The 18,160-nt window shown below is 49.3% G+C and overlaps 1 protein-coding gene across 2 annotated transcripts in view; it reads right to left on the reverse strand.

Annotated features, from left to right (window-relative positions):
* Positions 1–18,160, reverse strand: part of NECTIN1 (nectin cell adhesion molecule 1) — a 101,105-nt gene that overhangs the window by 44,711 nt on the left and 38,234 nt on the right. For both annotated transcript variants that reach the window (XM_086627013.1, XM_086627011.1), the window contains exons 2-5: positions 9,185–9,535; positions 8,204–8,506; positions 7,653–7,770; positions 3,475–3,626 (exon numbers count right to left, since the gene is read on the reverse strand). In XM_086627013.1, coding sequence (XP_086483139.1) covers positions 3,475–3,626; positions 7,653–7,770; positions 8,204–8,506; positions 9,185–9,535 — 924 coding nt within the window. The remainder of the gene's footprint in view (positions 1–3,474; positions 3,627–7,652; positions 7,771–8,203; positions 8,507–9,184; positions 9,536–18,160) is intronic.

Consider the following 18,160-nt stretch of genomic DNA (forward strand, 5'->3'; position numbering starts at 1 on the left):
GGACATGCGTGCAGTCTATAACCACAGCCTTTTATAATGTCATCCAACCGCTTGTAATAAATAGCTACATGTCACACTACATGGCTTGGCTGCGACTGACAAAGGTCCTGCAAGGCAGGAGAAGCTATTATAGGAACAGATTGCTGGAATAAAATATTAAATTTCCACTTATCAATCTCTTTAATGTGCTATAACTCTAATAGAAGCATTCAGCATTCTCCCTCCGAATAAATCGCCCTCCCCATGAGGAGGTTGAATTAGCCCTGTACTCCTCTCCAGGCCGGGGCTGGGAGGAAGGATGCTAGGTGGCAGGAGCGGGGAGGTCTGTACCCAGGGAGATAGTGGGGTGAAAAGCCACTGCAGGGTTTTCTCTGCATCTGCTTTCTGTTTTTTTTTTCTCCCAAGGCTGGCTGCTCACTAGATTGAACTCCATTTATTGCATGCAGCTCTTGAAAGAGGTTTCGTGGTCCACTGACAATCCCTAAATTGCCTGCAAGACCCAAACAAATGTACCTGTAATAGCTGAGCGAGGACGGCTGAGCCCTCCCCAGCACTGGCCTAATCGGTCCTTAGAGAGAGCTGGATAAACATATTCAGATCCCATGAATTATTAAAAGCTTTTTTTTGTATGTGGTGGAGGCCTGGCCTAACGGGTTGGCTGCTAATCCCTCCTAGCAGGGCAGCTGCTGGTGCGCCCTTCCTTTCCTCTCATTTGACCTCAACCCCACAATTCGGACCTTTGGGAATAAATTGAGATTACAGGCAGGCAGACATCAACCCAAAGTCATTCCCCAGAAATCCTGCCAGTCTCCACTTCCCTCGCCAGCACAGTGCTCATCGAGCGTGAGAACGATGCTCTACCAGTCCCCTGAAAAACCACCAAGAAGGGAGACATTTACTGAAGACGGAGGGGGGACTCACAGACCCCCGTCCCTAGAAGAGTCTGTGCCCGTGCAGCTGAGTCAGTGCAGCCCGCCTGGGCTGCAATGCTATCGTGGTGCTCAGACAGATAAAATGCTGGCAGGTGGCAGCAGGAAATATGAAGAAAGGGCTGCATCTGGTGTTTGGGAACATGTGTCCTGACACCACAAGAGATACGGGTGGTTGGATAGACAGAACAGGAAGAAATGGACATACAGGCTATGCAGAAATGGAAAATGAGACGTGGTCAAGAGAGCCTGTTACTCTCTAAGTCTTCTGCAATACCTATCCCACCTCTTCCTCTGCGACTGGGGACTGAGCTTGGAGGCTTTTACCCTCCGATCACTGTTTCAAATGTGACCCAAGGCGCTAGTTCCTGTGTGGGATGGTTGTCTATTGCCAAGGGGAAGTGAGTCTGCTCAGCTGGTACCAGGCAGTTGCCCACATTGTTCCAGAAACACAGTGCCTTTGGTGCCAGCTCCCATGAAATGGCCACCAGCTGTACGGATTTTGGCCATGACCTTCCTCCGGCTTTGGACAGTTGGGCAGGGCGGGTGCTGCGCTATGTCCATCCTGAACAAAGAGCTTCGTTATTCTGACGCCTTTCACTGGCAAATGAAAAATCCCCAGAGAAAAGCATATACCAGGAACAACTCGGCAGGCAAGGATCCAGGACAGGAGGTGTGAATTAAAGGCCTGCTACAGTGATAATGATCATAAATAAATACTTGGTAATTAGCATCTAATTAGCACATCCCATCCATTGACCTCCAAGCACTCGGATAGAGGAAGATTAGCTTGGTTTACCCTTGTTACAGAAGAGGAGAACTGAGGTGGTGAGGGTGCCAAACACAGTGTTACTGCTATTTTCAGGAGGTCAGCTGCCAAAGCCTCATCTTTACACTTGCTCAGCACTTACCACTGTAGAGAGAGAGTGGAGGGGGCTGGAGCTCAGCCCCTGTAAGAACCCTCTTTCGTCACTCTTGGGTTAGACAACTCTTCAAGGACTGGGGTGGCTCAGAGAGGTGGCCCGCTAGCACAACAGCAGGCACTCTGATTTGCCTCAGCAGGAAGAGCTAACAACCCCGAGAACCTCTCCTGTATTTCCATGCCTTGGGAGCCCCCAGCGCACCTCACTGCCCATCCAGCGCGGAGGCACCTGCGCCATCTGCAGTGTTTGCAGGACACAGGCAGCCAGTGGCTCTCCTGGCCAACGCCACAGCCCCGCTGCTCTCCCCAGGGAGAGCAGGTCTGCAGCTATGACACCCCACAGGCCCTGCTGTGAGCCCAGCTGGAAAAGCGGCCGTGTGCTGTGCTTTGTGCTGCCTGCCCACCCGGCAACGGTCCCAAGCTGGGCTGTAGAAGGGGAACACCCGATGGAGACCAGCGCTGAGTCCCCACAGCGCTGCTGGCCAGCTGCGGGGCCAGAGGAGAGCCTCAGCAAGTCACCCCAGCTGCCAGGCATGTCTCCCAGGCAGGCAGCACTGCTTCACCAGATGGTCCCTCCCTTCACTGTCCCCCAAGAGCCCCAAGCTCATTGCAACGTGGCAGTGCTCCAACTCACTACTGCAAGAGGTGCTTCCATCTCTCTTGAGACCCACAACTGCTGGTCACTGCCTGTCCTTAAGCCACTGACAAAACGAATCACTTCGTTTACCCCAAAGGAATGGGGTAAACTTCCCTCCCTGCTCTCAAAGCGTCAACAGCTACTGTTCCGCTTTGGTGATGCCTTGCAACATCACTTTGCCTCTCTGAAATCAGGTCATTGCCATGTGTTATTTCTTCTCTTTAACCTATTTCTTGACATCACTTTCTCTCCCTGACACTACCTAAGCATATCCACATGTCTTCTCCTTACTCCTGTGGCTACGCTGATTTGCAAGCCATCAAATTCCCTCTGTCCCATATGACATCACTTAGCATCACTTCCCACTGTTTGCATCCTGTGATGGATCCCAGACAAAGCTACTCAAGCACTCACAGCCTCTTGGTAATCTATGGCAGCCAGGTGAACAAGTGCACAGACCAACACTGCATTGGAAGGAGCACAAATGAAAAATCATGAGAATTGCCTAGCATCAGAAACACCAAACATCATCCTGAACAAACAACTCATCCATCTCATGCCTTACTGCCTCAGTGGCAGTCTATATCCTCATCCTACTCCTTCTACCTTCTAACAAATACCACCCTGACATGTCTTCGCTTTTAACATGTCCAACGATCTCTCTGAATCCAAAGCAGAAGACAAGGGGGAAACAAAGTGAATGTATCTTGGTGTAAGAAAGGAAAAGACAACAAGAGGAAAGGAGAAAAAAATCCAAGGCAAACTGCTGCAAAACCTGTGCAAAGCAAAGAACTTCGCTGCTCCCTTTGCATCATGAAACTCCCCATCCCTGGCCTTCCAGGGCCTTCCATGTCTCCTTAGACACTGGTGATTAAGACAGACTTTAAGGAGATGTAACTGACTGGTAGTTTTCGGCCGCTCACACTCTCCTCTCCCCACCTCTTCCTCCTCTTCTGTCTTTCAAAGCACACCAAGTGTTTTCCTACCTGTGACATTGACTTCCACCAAGCCCGACCGTGTACCGATGGCGTTGGAGGCCTCACAGATGTAGGTGCCAGCCACGCTGTAGGAGACAGGACCTTTAAAGTAGATGGTGTTGTTCTGGATTTCCACGCTTCCTGGCAGAGTCCCATTTGGCCTAGGGGAAACAAAGATCATGGTTGACCCCAGAGATGGTACTCAGTAGGGTCAAGCAGTATTGCAGAGTTGGCACAGACATGCTGGTTCTGCGCCTGCCCTTGGGCAAGTCCAGAACTCAGTGGTGCTGGCTGGAAAATATCTATTAATGAAATCAGCCTTGAAATCAAACTCTCAGGCAGCAGCATTACAGGAAAGAGTCAGTAGAGTGTCTCCAAGGTAAATCCACTGCATGATAAGAGTCAGGTTCTTTACATGGATTTTTTTTCCCTTCTCTGTGATTACAGGGGAGATTGGACATGTTTGGGTCACATATAGCCCCTTGCATTTGGTTAATGGTATGTGAAGCACGTTCAGTCAATGTTCTCCCCTATCTGAAAACAGACTCAGAGCCTTAAAGAGGTTCATTTTCCAGCACAATCCCCAAGCAGGTATGAGCTTAGGGTAAGACGGACATGTTATTCTATTGTTTGGTGTGGCTCACCTATAGCAGGCTCATCTTCAGAGTGTTCCTCCATCCCTGACGTTCCATTTGATGGAAAACACAGGAATGGGACAACAATTTGATCCTGCTTTACTCCAATTTCCTGCCCATGGAACTCTCCTGGACAGCTGATCAGACAGTGTTAACTTCAACTCAAGCATGAGTAAAAAGTGCTGATTTAGAGCCCTGCCATCTATGACCTGTCCATGTCAGAATAGTCAGATAACTGTGAAACTGGAATAATGCAAGACTAAGTCTAGAAATACACAGAATAAATGAACAAAGGCAGATAAAAAATAAAAAAAATACCCCTGTGTTAGGAAAAGACACACACAGCCTGGTTATTCTTAATTACTGAAGCAAAGTAAAGTAATTACTTCTGTTAGGCAATTAAAAATTACTCAAGTAATTCTTTCCCCTCCTCCCAACAAAAATGTGCACGTATTGTCAGCAATTTGTAAGAAACAAAAGGGAATAATGGAGGTATAATTAGCTGTGTAAAGAAGTGCCTAAATGCACACTACATATTTTGCATGTCTATATACACACATAGGCACATATGTATAGCAAACGAATTAGCCTGTCCCAGCTACATCAAGCCAATGATCTCAAAGCTGATGGAAGAATAGAATAGCCCAGGGTTGGTCCTCTGCCTATGGCTGAATTAGGGCCCTGAATCTACAAAGACAAGGGCACATCTGAAAGCTGTGCTGTGGGATGCAAAGAAGGCTATTGCTTCTTCTAATAGCTCCCCTGACTGTTGCTCATCACTATCCAAATGAGAGGAGAGGAAAGCATGGCTGGTTTTTACATTCCAGGCAGGAGCAAAACATCATCAGCACTAATTGCCTCCTGACCCCCAGGAAGGGGAAGCAGCACACACATGGATAAACCAAAGATGCTAGTGGCTATTTCTCTGGCCGCCCAGCCAAAGAAATGAGGAATCAGTTTGATATTACCAAAGTGGCACTATGGGAAGGAAGGAAGAGGACAACCATAGACCTTATTCCCACTCCTTAACTCCCTACACACACGTGCCACATGCCCAGGTGTTTGGCTGCAGTACAGTTATTTACCAGGCTTTCATCCCATCTGCTTGGTCGTCCTCTTCCTCGCAGGGCCCCCTGCTTACAGGCAGCCTGGGGCCAAGAACAGGAGAGCAGAAGTCTGGTCTGAAAGAGCCAGGGGGCAACTCTGTGCCCCAGCTTTTTCTCCCTCCTCCCTTTCAACTTCTGTTTCCCCCGGTCTTATTTGCCCTCTCTCACTCCCTACTTTCCTCTTCTTCTGCCTCCGTTCTCCTTACCTTCAGCTGCACTCCATCTTTCCTTTCCATTCTCTCTCAGATCAATAATCCTATACTCAGTCCTAACTGATTCACCAAGTGTGCAAAAAGGGAGAGGTTGGGGAATCGGACCGAAGTGCTATTTGGCTTAGAAATGTACTCTTTAATTCCATGCTTTCTCTCTTAAAATCATAAATCACACAAGCACATAGGGACTAACTCAATGCTTGGCTCAAAGATGTGCTGTTCCCAAGAATTGTTTCTGCCAGAGCTCAATTTATTACCAGTGCAGCATGTAAACCAGGTGTGGAAATGACACTAGACTCAGTCATGCAGCGCCATGCTTAGCCTTGACACCTGCATCCCTGTTGTGTTTCAGCCTAGTTGGTAACCAACCCTCTTTCCTGCCGTGGGCTACAGAAACATCACCCGGCTGAGACGTTTGGCACCTGGTTATCCCGTGCTTCAGCTCTCAGCCTGCCTTCAGCATCACTATCACAGCAGGAGCAGACTGCCCCAACAGAGATCAGGGGCTGCTCGTGCTGCTGCCTGTGTCTGTACACAGCGACAGAGCTCCTTCCTCGCACAGACCGATGCCCAGGAGCTCAGCAAGCGCTGAGCCTCCAGCCCCACATGTGAGCAATAGTGGAACAAAGGGATGAAATGACTTGCCCAAAAGCAGAGAGAAAACCTGCCTCCTGTCCCCAGCTCCATCTCACAAGGCTTGCTTCAGCTCAATTCACCAGTCCTGCTACACAGAGATACCCTAAACTGGCACCTCTTCTGCCGTGGGTGTCACAAGGGACTTCTTTGCCTCTAAGACTTTCCTGGCAATGTTGCGAGGAACCCAGAGTGCCCTCTCGGAGTGGATGTCAAACTGGCAGAACCAACAGAGGGAGAGAGCTGGGGACAAGAACTGGAAAAGAGGCAAGAAAAACAATCCTCCTCAGGCTTTCACTGTGAACAGTTTGATCTGGGAAGCCAAATGAGAGAAAATATGCCTAGCTCCTTGCAAAGCCATTTCGAAAGCCTTTCCTGATGACGAATGCCAGCTGAAAAGAAGAAAGGATCCATTTGATCTTTCTTTTTTAAAGCTACAGGAGTGCTTATAGAAAAGAAAGAGGAAGAGAGAACTACCTCAGGTTGCATCAATTCCTATCCAACTCCCTAAACACCCCTCGCTCACTTTTCAGTCCTTTTAGTGTGTTCAGCCAAAAGCTGAAATCCTGGAGGACAAGGAATTGCTTCTGACTAATGTCAGTCGCTTGAGGATGAGTACTCCAAAGGGGAGCGCCTGCTTACAGCTGGGGCTGATTCCAGGGAAAGGTTTTTCACACGCAGATGAATTTTGTGCCATGTGTGCCCCTTTATGGAAGGGAAATCCTGGGTTCTTTTCCAGCTCTGCTACTGAAGCACTTCGTGGTGCTGGGCAAATTATTCATCTTGTCATATCTCAGGTGCTTCAGGTCATCAGGACAGAATATTATTCCAGTGAAGTGAGAATAGGAAGTTACCCTGGGTATTGAGGCTGCACTGTGCTGGTAGCAAGCTCCATCCCAGCCCAGCGGAGAGGGGATATGATCCTTACCCACTGCCCTTCCCTCCCGAGTCTGAGCTGGAAGATGCTCAGATGGGAAGACCCCGCTGAAAGGCAGGGGATAAACTCTGTCCATCACAACATGAGCTAGTTGTGCGGCTCAACTAAAGTGCTAGTCCCAGCTCTGTCAGCTGGGGTCATAGGCCACATGAGACTTCTGATAAAGCCCATCCACACGAAACAAGTCCCTTGCCCTAGTCACTTCAAACGCTGCCCTGCCTGCCTCAAAAGCACAGGCTGCCCTCCAGACAGGGCTGGCAGGGCAGCAAGCCTTGTTTTGGATCTGATGAGCTCAGTTGCAGAGGATGGCCAGCACAGGACGGGGTAAGCCATAAAGGCCAAGGCTGGAAACTGCAGCTTCCCTCGTTTGCAAATAAAGAAATTATTCCCAGTGAAGAATTATTCCATGCAGTGAAGGCCTCCTTGAAGAGCTGTGCCAGGGAGCCAGAATCAGCTCCAAGCATTCTGCAGGAGCACAGCTCCAGCAACTACAAGTGCCCAATTCTCTCCTCACATGCACAGGTTTTACCTTGGAGTGACGGCACTGACAGTAATGGGACTGGGCCCCAACTGAGCAGAGGGTGACTGAGGTTTCAACAGGGATTCCTTGGCCCTGTTCAAAGATCATACATGCTGCTGAGACAGAAGCACGGTAGGCACTTACAGCTTCCATTCATAGGTGTGAGCTGGGGGGTTGGCATCAGATTTGCATATCAGCTTCACATCCTTCCGGTTGAGAAACCAGTTGCCATCAAATCCCTCAATAGTGACTTCTGGCTCATCTGCAGGAGGATCAAAAAGATAGAAAAGCAAGATGGAAAAGGAGAGGAAAGAGTTATGGAAAAGGAAGGGGGAGAAAATGAAATAGGAAGAGATGAGCAGGCAGGGATGGGAGAACAAGAGAGATTGTAAGATGGGAAAGACAATGGGACAAGGAATGTAAGACAAGGTGAATGAAGGAGAGAGAGAAGGGGAGGAACAAAGGGACATGGCAGAAGCGGAGAGAAAGAAGGTGTGAAAAAGAGAAAGTATATGATTATTCCAAGGGATCACTTCAGTTTTCACTCTCAAGAAAAAGAGAGCAGCCCCTCACGTCAGCCCCTCCACCAGACCAACATCTTCCCTTCAGAAAAATGCTCTTTTGCCAGACTTTATCTCCCACTCCAGAGACTCACCATGGGGCATTGCTCTCCAGCCCTGCCCACGCTCACTTACACTGCACGTTGAGGGTCATGCTGTCAGTGAAGCGGTCCAGCTGGTAATTGACCACGCACATGAGCTGCTGCCGGTGGGCCTCCCGGCTCGGCACCAGCCGGTACCGGCTGATCACTGTGATGGTGCCATTGCTATTCCGGATCTCCTGAAACTCTGCTTCCCCTTTAAGCTTGGTGTCCCAGGTGACAGTGCTGGGGGGTTTCCCATTAGCGGAGGTGCAGGTAGCTACCAAGATCTTTTCTGTCCTGCCAGACTTAGCGATAAGTGGCCGCTTGGTGCCCTCCATCCGATTTGTGGGCTTGGCTGCAGAGAATTACAAAAAGGAGGAGGAGAAGAAAAGGGCACAAAAGGATGGTTAGAAAAGCAATGCTATCCTCTTTACTACAACCCAAGAGACATCTAGCACCACTGAGCCTCTGACAGATCTTGTGGTGAATCCAGAGCTGCTGCAACTCGCCAGCAATCTACTCTGAGGAAAGAATGGTGGAGGTGCCCTAGATGCACAGATACACGATGGAAAGACAACCCTTTCCTGTTAGAATGAGAAACCAAAATTGGAGAGCAAATGAATCATGCAGATTTTGGGTGAGGTCTATTCACTTGCAACCCTAAGCTCCACAGACAAGCTCTACTTGTGCTTAGGACCTCTCTGTTGTCTTTTCTCTCTCTTCACTTGACAGCCACCAGCTCACTAAAACTTACCATTCCCTTAGGGAACAGGTCACTGTTATTGCACCTGCATTAAGAGACAGGAGAACTGAGGCCTGGAAAGAGGAAGAGCTGATCCTGAGATAGTGAACCACCTGTCTGGGGTTCCCTGCTCTTCACCTTTTTACAGGTAACTTGAAAGATCATCACATGTAAAATTTACACCCAAGATTCACCTTTGCCCTGAGTTCCCAGGACATGAATCTCAGGTTCCTCCAGATCTGTTTAACTGAAGGCAATGGTTCACACTACAAAGCTTGTCCAGTATCTTACCCAGCACAGTGAGGTTCAGTTGACTTTCCCGGTTGCCAGTCGGGAAGGTAGCAAACTCACAGATGTAAACTCCCTCATCCTCCAGCTCTAGCCGAGAGAGCTGAATGGTGCCATCTTTGAAGGAAGGGTTCCGGAAAGTCACCCGCTCTTTGTAGGGAGACAGGATTGACACCCCCATGGCAGGGTTGTAGATGGCCACATTCTGCTTGGAGCCATTCGTGGCTTTCTGCCACGTGACCTGCGTGATCTTCACATTGGGGAGCGGATTGGTGAAGCTGCAGTGCAGGACCACGTCTGTCCCGATAAACCCCGAGACTGTGTCATTGACTAAGACAGTCTGAGCTTGCAGCCCTGCAAGAGAATGGAAAGACATTAATATGCATGTACTTCTTAGACAGAGAAAGAGAGAAAAAGAATGGCTCTTGGACATCAGGCCCATGAACTCCTTTATTCCACTTGCTGCTTCTTGGAACAGCTGACACAATAACAGTCTATGGCTACAGGCACTCAGTACCTTCTGCAACTACCTGCACCAACTTGCAGCTCCTGCAGCTTCATTCCCGCTCATAAACACCTTTCCTCCCACAACTGGTGTTCACACTTCACTACAACCAGCCCTAATGCTCTGCAGTGAGCGTAGGGCTCATGATCACCAAAAGCCACAAGGTTGGATCAATAATACTTTCCTTCCTTTTGTCTTCAACTTTGGATGACACTAAATCAGTTATTGTAAATATAGAGAGCGTGCGTATCTGGAGGTATCTGAAGGCACAGATATTTATCAGCATAGCATATCCTAACACACACTCAGACGTCCATTTAATCCTACTGGAGATGCATCGGTAATTAAATGAGCTGCAAAGACTCAGCCCCGATTTCAGAGTAGCAATAGTTCCCATATAAGATTAGATTTACGGCAGTGCCCATACACCTTGCATGACCTACGTGCATGATCTAGATCATTTCTGCGGCTTTCTTCTAACCCCAGAGGTGGCCTCATTTAGGAACCTTCCATCTTGATTCTACAGAGTAAAGATGAAAGGTGCCTAGGAAAAGCGGTGGCTGGTGTTCACGACTGCTATTCTGTCTCAGTTGATTCCACCCCTGACAGACGGAGAAAAATGTCTCCCACCAGACTGACCCTGAAATTCATCTTTGGCTGCCACTGCGTCTTTCCCTAATCTGTATGTTTAGAGATAATGCTTTGGTAATTATACAGGCAGTATTTATATGATAAATACAATAGAGAAGCAAGGTGCTGAGAACGAGAAAAGCGGGTTTTGCTTAGTGCTTCTGGCAGAATCTGAAATTGGATGTATGCTGAGAGACTGAGAGTAAAGGAAAGAAAGGGGTAATAAAAAAAAAGATGTACAAAGAATATGAAAGGGTAATGAAAGAGAGAGAGGCTGGGGAAAGAAAAAATGCATAGCAAGAGAAACAGCACAGCATCTTCTAACTGAGGGGACAGAGCGTTTCTGAAATGTTGCCCCTACCCTGTTCTTCCAGGGGACTTAACGGGCTCCCCATGAAAGGCCAAAACAAACTCCTCAGTGTTAGCTCCCACAGACCCCTGGCAGATGTGTGCTGTGACTTCTACACACGAACACGAGCAAGAGTGGTCTCCTTCCTGCAGTTTCACACGCACACACACAAGTGCAGCCATACAAGAGTCTTCTCACCCACGAACCCTGCGCCTTTACCCTTCTCTCGGCACGCTCCCATGTTGCCCCCTCACTCCATGCCTGCTGTTCTTGGCCTGATCTCAGTCTCCGTATCTCATCTAAGGCTCTCCTTTCTCCCCTTCTCCTTCCCTACACACCAAGCCTGTGACCTTGAGGACAAGCCTCAACAATCCAGCCTGGCCATGAGACGCCATCAGCTGACCACACTCACCAGCAATTAAGACCGAAACTCAGTCTCTAGAGCTTTGTGTGAACTTGCCCCCTTCCCTGAGTCAAGCACTGGTTTGCCCCACACCCTGGCATTGTGGCTGGGTGCTGAGGAATGTTTTTCAGTGCTGTTACAGCCACAGCAAAGCACTGGTGCCCTCATGTGCCTGCATTCATGAAGCCATTGAGTCCTTAGAGGCTGTCGGCTGAGCTGGCAGGGTCGCATATGCACCCTCCCAGTGTAGCCGGGCCATTTTTGCCATGCATGTCCCTCCAGAAACCAGAGGGAAGGCAGGTTCCTGCTCTGACATAAAGTCACAGCTGGACCACGTTTCTCCATGCCAACCAGAGGCACTGGCCTACTGCAGAAGGATGGCCAGGTAGCAAGACACGGTGAAAGACTTTTCTGACACCAGTCTGGCCTGTGCCCTGTGGGACTCCATGGCCCATAATGGCCTTCCTGACGAAACAAGGGCACTGGGTGCAGAGCAGGGCTGGGTTTAGATAATGCCACGCTAGGATTTGAGGAAAGAACGGGTGGATGGGGAGGAGGCAGATGTCTCCAACATGCTTCGCAGCATATGCTGCTCCTTCTACCCCGGAGGTGAGAGAGCCTCTTGCAGAATTGCCCACACCTGCAGAGGTGAGCAACAGCTTTGCCAAGTGCTCTGGCTCTGAAGTCTTTAGAGCCTCGCAAAGCATGTGGGAGCTTGCCAGAGAGCAAAAGCAATCACGTAGCAAAGGCCCTGGGAACAACCTGCCGCCCATCTCACGGCTGCCTGGCTGTAGGTGTGCTCAGCACTCCCTCCTTCTCCCAAGGTTGGAGGAGAGTGGATTCATCAGCACTGGTCCCCACCTCTCTCAGGAAGGGCCCATGCCCCCGAGCAGTGCCTGCCCGGGGCTGGGGTGAGGGCACAGCTGGCTCCGCTCCCACACAAGCTCCCTGACCCCCCACAGCCTCAGCGGTTCCCTTTGAAGCAGGCTTTCCACATCCCAACAAAAGAGGCCCCCTTCGTGACAGCAGGAAGTCGTGGCCCAGCGCCTCCTCCCAGTGCCAGAGAGGCAAGAGATGAGCCAAACCCCGGAGGAGAGGACAGAAAGCCACCAGCTTCTCCTTGGAGTCACCCTGGCAGTTCGGCTGGGAGGACAGCCCGGTCTCTCCCTAGCCAGTGTGCGGATGAGGAGCATGGCACGCAGGAGGCTATGCCAGGCTGAAGGTCACCGCTGCCCAAAGATGGGCACCTAAGACGTGCCCCTTAAATAAGGCTAACATCAGCCAATCTGGCAGACAATGTGATATATATCACAACAGAGAGATCAATCACTTTGTCATTACTGTGCCCTTTCTTTACGCTATGATTTCCCTGCAAATTAATGAATGAACCTTTTAAAAATCAAGTGATTTTTCTTGACCTTGAGGGGTAGTAACAATTCCCAGTTCTACCCTTCTATCCTATCCCTGCCATGGGACCCATGCATCAGTTCAGACTGTATTTGGACACACATGGGAGAAAAAGCAGGCTTTGGTGCTGACAAACCTGACCCTGAACCAGATCCCAGAATGGTCCTGCAGAACCCTCCTCTGCCCAGGTATAAGAAGTCAGATTTTCAGCTAGGGAAAAAGCCAGTGCCAATTGAGGACCGCTTGCCAACAACAAAATGCTGCCAACGCTGGGATTCAGGCCCCTACATGTAGCAGCTTTAACAAAAACACATTCCAAACTTTCTAGAGGCTTCAAGGGAAAAGGGAAAAAAAACAGCAGAAGAAATAACAAAACAAACAAACAAAAAAAACAAAACAAAACAAAACAAAACCAAACACTGTGCGGAAATCGTGCTTCCTTTCCAGGTGACTGAACAACTCACGGCTGTTTTGCAAGACAGGGTAAACTTTTCATGTTCCGCTCCTCCACACTTCTCATCGGAAAATAACGTGCCCATTGGTCTGCTCCGTACCACAGCAACAGCACTCGCACCTCAATGGGAATGATGAGGATGGGGAACAGATGGAGTAAAGGGGTTTTGCAAGTTGCTGGATTGGCTTCCCATGCTCCTCATCCTAAATCAGAAGCCAGAGGACAAACTAGCTGCTGTCACGCTCAGGGGAGCGTTTGTTTGCAAGGTGACTAAGCCAGGATGGTGGGTCTTCCCTCACACTGTTACACACTCAATAATTCATCAGGGCAAACGCATAGATAATTGATGGCAATGAGCGTGCAAGGCCAGGAGAGGAGGAGAAAGTAAAATCACTAATCAGCCTCTGGAGAGGCTTGAACATATTAAGCAGGATGTGTGTGTGCATGTGCAGTGCTGGGGTTCGCCTTGCTTTTTCTTTGCTGAATGATGTGTGTGGTCGGTGTGGCAGAGAAAAGGCTTGGGACACATCCTGCCATTTGCAGTTCCTGTGCCAGGTCTCCCAGTGCCCACCAATCCACTCTGACACCTCCCTGGGGGCAGCCGGCACACGAGAAAGGATTAGCTGTATAGGTTGGAGCTTGCCGAGTTGCATTTTACTCATGAGTTTCTCGGTGTTATTTTTTGTTGAGGACCAAAAGCAGTAAAAAACGCCCAGCTGAGTGCCAAAGACATGTTGGTGCCAAGACCTCATTAGTGGAGACCTCTGAGATTGTACTCCTCCACCTTGGCCTCTGAAGTGGTTTGTGTTGATGCCTTTCCCCACGATCCCAAACCAAGATACTTACTAGGCCGTGCAAGGCCTTGGGGGCACTGTGCAGAATGCACAGTGCCCTGCGGCACAGGCAGTGGGCTGGGAAGGAAGGACTGGGCTCCCTGGGTGTAAAGGGTGCTGGGGAGGGAGCAGACTAAGTGGCAGCCGGTGGCTTTTGAACCTGAAAACCCTCTCTCCTAAAAACCTGGGAGGTGCTGTTACATTGAGGCTTCCACACTTGCAAATCTGGTTCTTGCTCCCCCATATAGAAAGCTCTGGAAATGATCTCCAGGCACTTGTGAGCTCTGTCACAACAGCAAGCCTCCAATCAATGCCTCTTTGTTAAGAACCATGTGAACTCCACACTGCTTTGCACAACCTTGCTTCTGCTGAGCCTCTCACCAATTTCTCTCCCTCCTGTTCCCTGATAATCATCTCACCCCAAGGGCATTGAAACAGCCCTTGGCAGAAGTTTGATGAGCCACCCTTTGGTGTGGCAATATCACGGCTGATGCATATGTTAGAGGGATCAGACCTAATAGTCTTTGCATCACTTAGAACTAAACTGAAGGGTCACAGTAGCAGGACCTTACAAAAGGATGAAACAATGCATGACACTTCAACCTGCAAAAGACCTTACAGAAAGCACTCGATTTTTTTAGACAGCCCCCTGCACTGCACCTTGACTACAGGCAATGATGTCCCGTACATGGTCCTGTATGCCTCACAGATGCTTCAAACGGATCTCCCAAGAACTTCCCATGAGGGGAAAAACGGGATGGAACAGGAGCTCAAAACTTTCCAGCTGGTGGAACTTATAATTTTTTCTCCTGGTATTTCTGAATTCGTCTTTCGAGTCTTCCCTATTTTTAAGTGGAAACCAAAGTCTGAAACGCAACCCTCGTGGAACAGAACACAAACAGCCTCCACCAGCCCAAAGGAATGCCACAGGTGTGTTAGGCAGGGTGGGAAACGGGAAAGAAGATCCTAAATCCCAGCAGGGGAATTTCAGGTGACAAGAAGCAAAGGTTTGAGCTGGCACTTGGCCAAGATGTTGGGGTTAATATCTCTCCTCTTGCCAGAGGGACTTTGTATTGATTGCCAGGCATTCAAATCAGTACTGCGCTGCTCTTCCAAAAGAGCACAGCGCCTGCCTCACCCCACTTAGTCAATGGCTTGCAGCCGACTGGAACGAAGGAGTGGTCTCCAGTGACTCACCAACATGCACCTCCTGCAGCAGCACACTTTTACTGGAGGTCTCTCTGTCATGCACTGATTCAGTTCTGCCCCACTTAAGTGTGGAGCTTGAACACCAAAGGGATTAGAAGAGGAAGACTGAGTTTCCAACGTAAGTGGAGGGGGCCTTAGAATGAAGATGAGAGAGTAAGAGATGTGGCAAGATTATAGCTCCAGGTGACACATGAAAGTGAAAGGCCTGAGATAACACCGTGACTGAGTGGGGGCACACCAAGAGAAACTGCAAACCAAGCATCCCTTACCCCAGCTGAGTGCTGGGAGCTTTTATGGGAGCTGACAGGGAAACAGCAGCATGTACAATGGCCCATCTGGCTCTCATCCAAATCCCTCTCAAAAAAGAACGAACGGGCTTGGCTTTGACTTGCAAATGGAAAACACAGGGCCTTTTACTCTAGGTCACTGGTTCATATCCAGAACCGGCACATAGTAGCAACAGCAGAGATGTTATTATCTGAGGACCAGTCAATGGCTTATATTGAGTGAGGTCTCTAGCCAGCCCGTCATTGGCTATTTGCTGGCACAGGAGAGTGGAGGTGCCTTTGGGATAAGGCAGAGTTGCCTTCTCCTGCCTATGCAGTATTTCCTCTTTGGATAAATAGAGCACAAAGCAGCCTCAGGATCCACTTGAATGAAAGATCTTTCCTGAAGGGCGCAATCCCTTGATGTTCCGCTTGTTCTCTGTTAAGGTTTGGGAAGTCTATTCATTGAGCCACCACTGAGATTCACACAAAGGCCCTGAACAAGACCAAGGCCATGTTTGTCCTAGGTGTTCTTCACAGAAACAGATCAAAGAAAAGCAGACACTAGGGTGAGATCGGCCACAGTTCAAACAGACAGCGAAAAGCGGAGATGAACACCAGACTAGACCACTAGTTCTTGCTGTCTGTGCTTCAGCCTTGCAAACAGCCTCGGTTGTGGCCAACCTTCTAGTTCTCTAGGAAAAGGGCTGGGAACCAGGGGAGTGGGAAGGGAACGACCATGCCTCCCTTTGCTCCCAGCTTTCACTCTTTGCTGTACCCTTCCTGGCTTTCACACAGCTGCTTTGCTTCACCCCCCAAGTCAAGGGGAGGGGAAAATGCCCCATGGCAAAAGCAGGATGGCTGGCAGAGCAGGGCTCCTGCTGAAAGAGCTGACACAGCACTGGGAAAGGCCTTCCTGCAATAAAGCTGTGAAACCCCATGCTCAGCAACAAAGCACAAAGGCTCCTCAGTCACTGCAGAGGAGCCAGCTCCTGCTGCCCGCCCCACCCCGCCAGCACGTCAGCTAATCCTTCAGTAAGAGCTGCCAGTTCCCACACACCTGAGCAGCAAACCAGACTGTCCCTTGCCTCTACCTGACGTGCACCAGTGCTCAGTACTTGGCCCACTTTCCCATCCATGTAGACTGTCGCTCAGTACTTGGCCCACTTTCCCATCCATGTAGACTGTCTCTCCAGACCTTCTGGACTGGACTTTACTCCAACTCCTTCCTCAGCTGTTTTCCCACTGCATGCTCTTACTCACACCTGTCCAGTGCCTGGGTTCAGAAGGCTCTCACTCACCTCCTTTCTCCTGTGGCCTTGTGCAACTTAGTACGGCTAAGTCACATCTCTCTTCTGCCCTCGCTACCTGTCTCCATAAGCCAGGAGAGGATTGCCTCTCAATTTGGTCTACAACACTTGTTTCTTTGACTTGCCCTCCCTCCATTGTAGCTTTACAAATTTTCCCACCCCTCTTGTGTCTCTCCAACATCATCACCACACGCCAGGCCACTCACTTGCCTCTTCTCATCCTTAGCCACTAGCTCCTCTGGAGTGAGTATGTCCAGAATCCTAATTCTGCACTAGGAAATGCAGGCAGCTGGCCAGGCAAAGATACGGTTGGACAAAAAATAAAAAATCAAAGACCGTTCTCTCAGGAGTCATCTCTTTGCCTGTAAGCAAGGAAAATGGCAAGGTCTTCTTGTTGACCTGTAAACAAGTGGGGAGACTGAGAAAGGGGATCACATTCAGAGCCAATGCTTATTTGGTGGTTGGGTGGGGAAGCTGAGGGCAGAAAAGAACAGTACAGCTGGAAAATCAAGTGTGGAGGAGGGGAAAGAAGCCGAAGCATTGAGCAGGAGGAAGCTAATTAAGCTGAGACTGTCCTGAGACCTTATCTTGATGGGCTGAGTCCCCAAATGTACATGAGTATCTTCTCTGCCCTGCCTCTTTCTTGGACTTCCGTGTTGCCTTGGATGTTGTTCAAAGAGCCCTGGTCCAGGGCTAAATATTCTCACTATTAGAGCTCTCCAGGTGCTAAGGAGAAAGGATTTAATGAAGAGCTGTGAAGAGGGATCAAGATAGTAACTCATAGAGAGTCTCATTTCCGAAATGAAGGAACTTGAGACTGAAGAGATTCAATAAAAACAAAAATAAACTTCATGGCACAGAAAGAGAGAACATCAGATCCTTCCTTCCCTCCCTGGGCTGAGAGCTCAGAGCTGGAGCAGGAAACCAGGGAGCTCTCAGGGCTCAGCCCGGGGATGACTCACTCACCTCCATAATGGGAACGCGACAAAGCCGAAACTCTGCTGACTCAGGCATGACTTCAGCACCAGGGTTAATAGCTGGTAGCCCCAGTCTGACTGCCCCCACCAGCCTCACCGCCCCCTGATTCCCTCCATCCTGACTCAAATCAAGCCCCTTTTATCAGAGGGGTAGATGCCAGGTCACGGGAAATTACCAGAGGATCCAAACTCTCCGGTCTTCCATCCAAGACATGGTGAAAAACACAGGCACCCCTGCCAAACCATGCTGGTATTGGCCAGGCCTGCAATTTTTGTGAAGAAGATCAAAACTCCTACTTTCCTATAGTTTAAATGCATGCTAACCAGCCACAGCTTTCTGACTGTGGTCTCGCTTTCCTTGTCTTTTCTCCCATTATCCTTTTACTATATAATGTATTGCTGATTATTTCACTATCTCCTTAAGTTATAGAGAAGTGTTTTCTACTATTGCAAGTGGAAATGCCATGCTCTGTTCTACTACAATTTTTTCGAAGATAGAAGCAACAATTTTTTTTTTTGTGACCAGAAAAATGTGATGTATGTTCTGGTGGCTCATGACCCGTCAGAGTTGACAACTAGGAAAAATCTTTGCAAACAACATGAATGCAAAAATGGCACCCAGCAGATGCAATGGAC

Source organism: Tauraco erythrolophus, chromosome 26 (assembly GCF_009769465.1).
Source record: "Tauraco erythrolophus isolate bTauEry1 chromosome 26, bTauEry1.pri, whole genome shotgun sequence".
NCBI lineage: Eukaryota > Metazoa > Chordata > Aves > Musophagiformes > Musophagidae > Tauraco > Tauraco erythrolophus.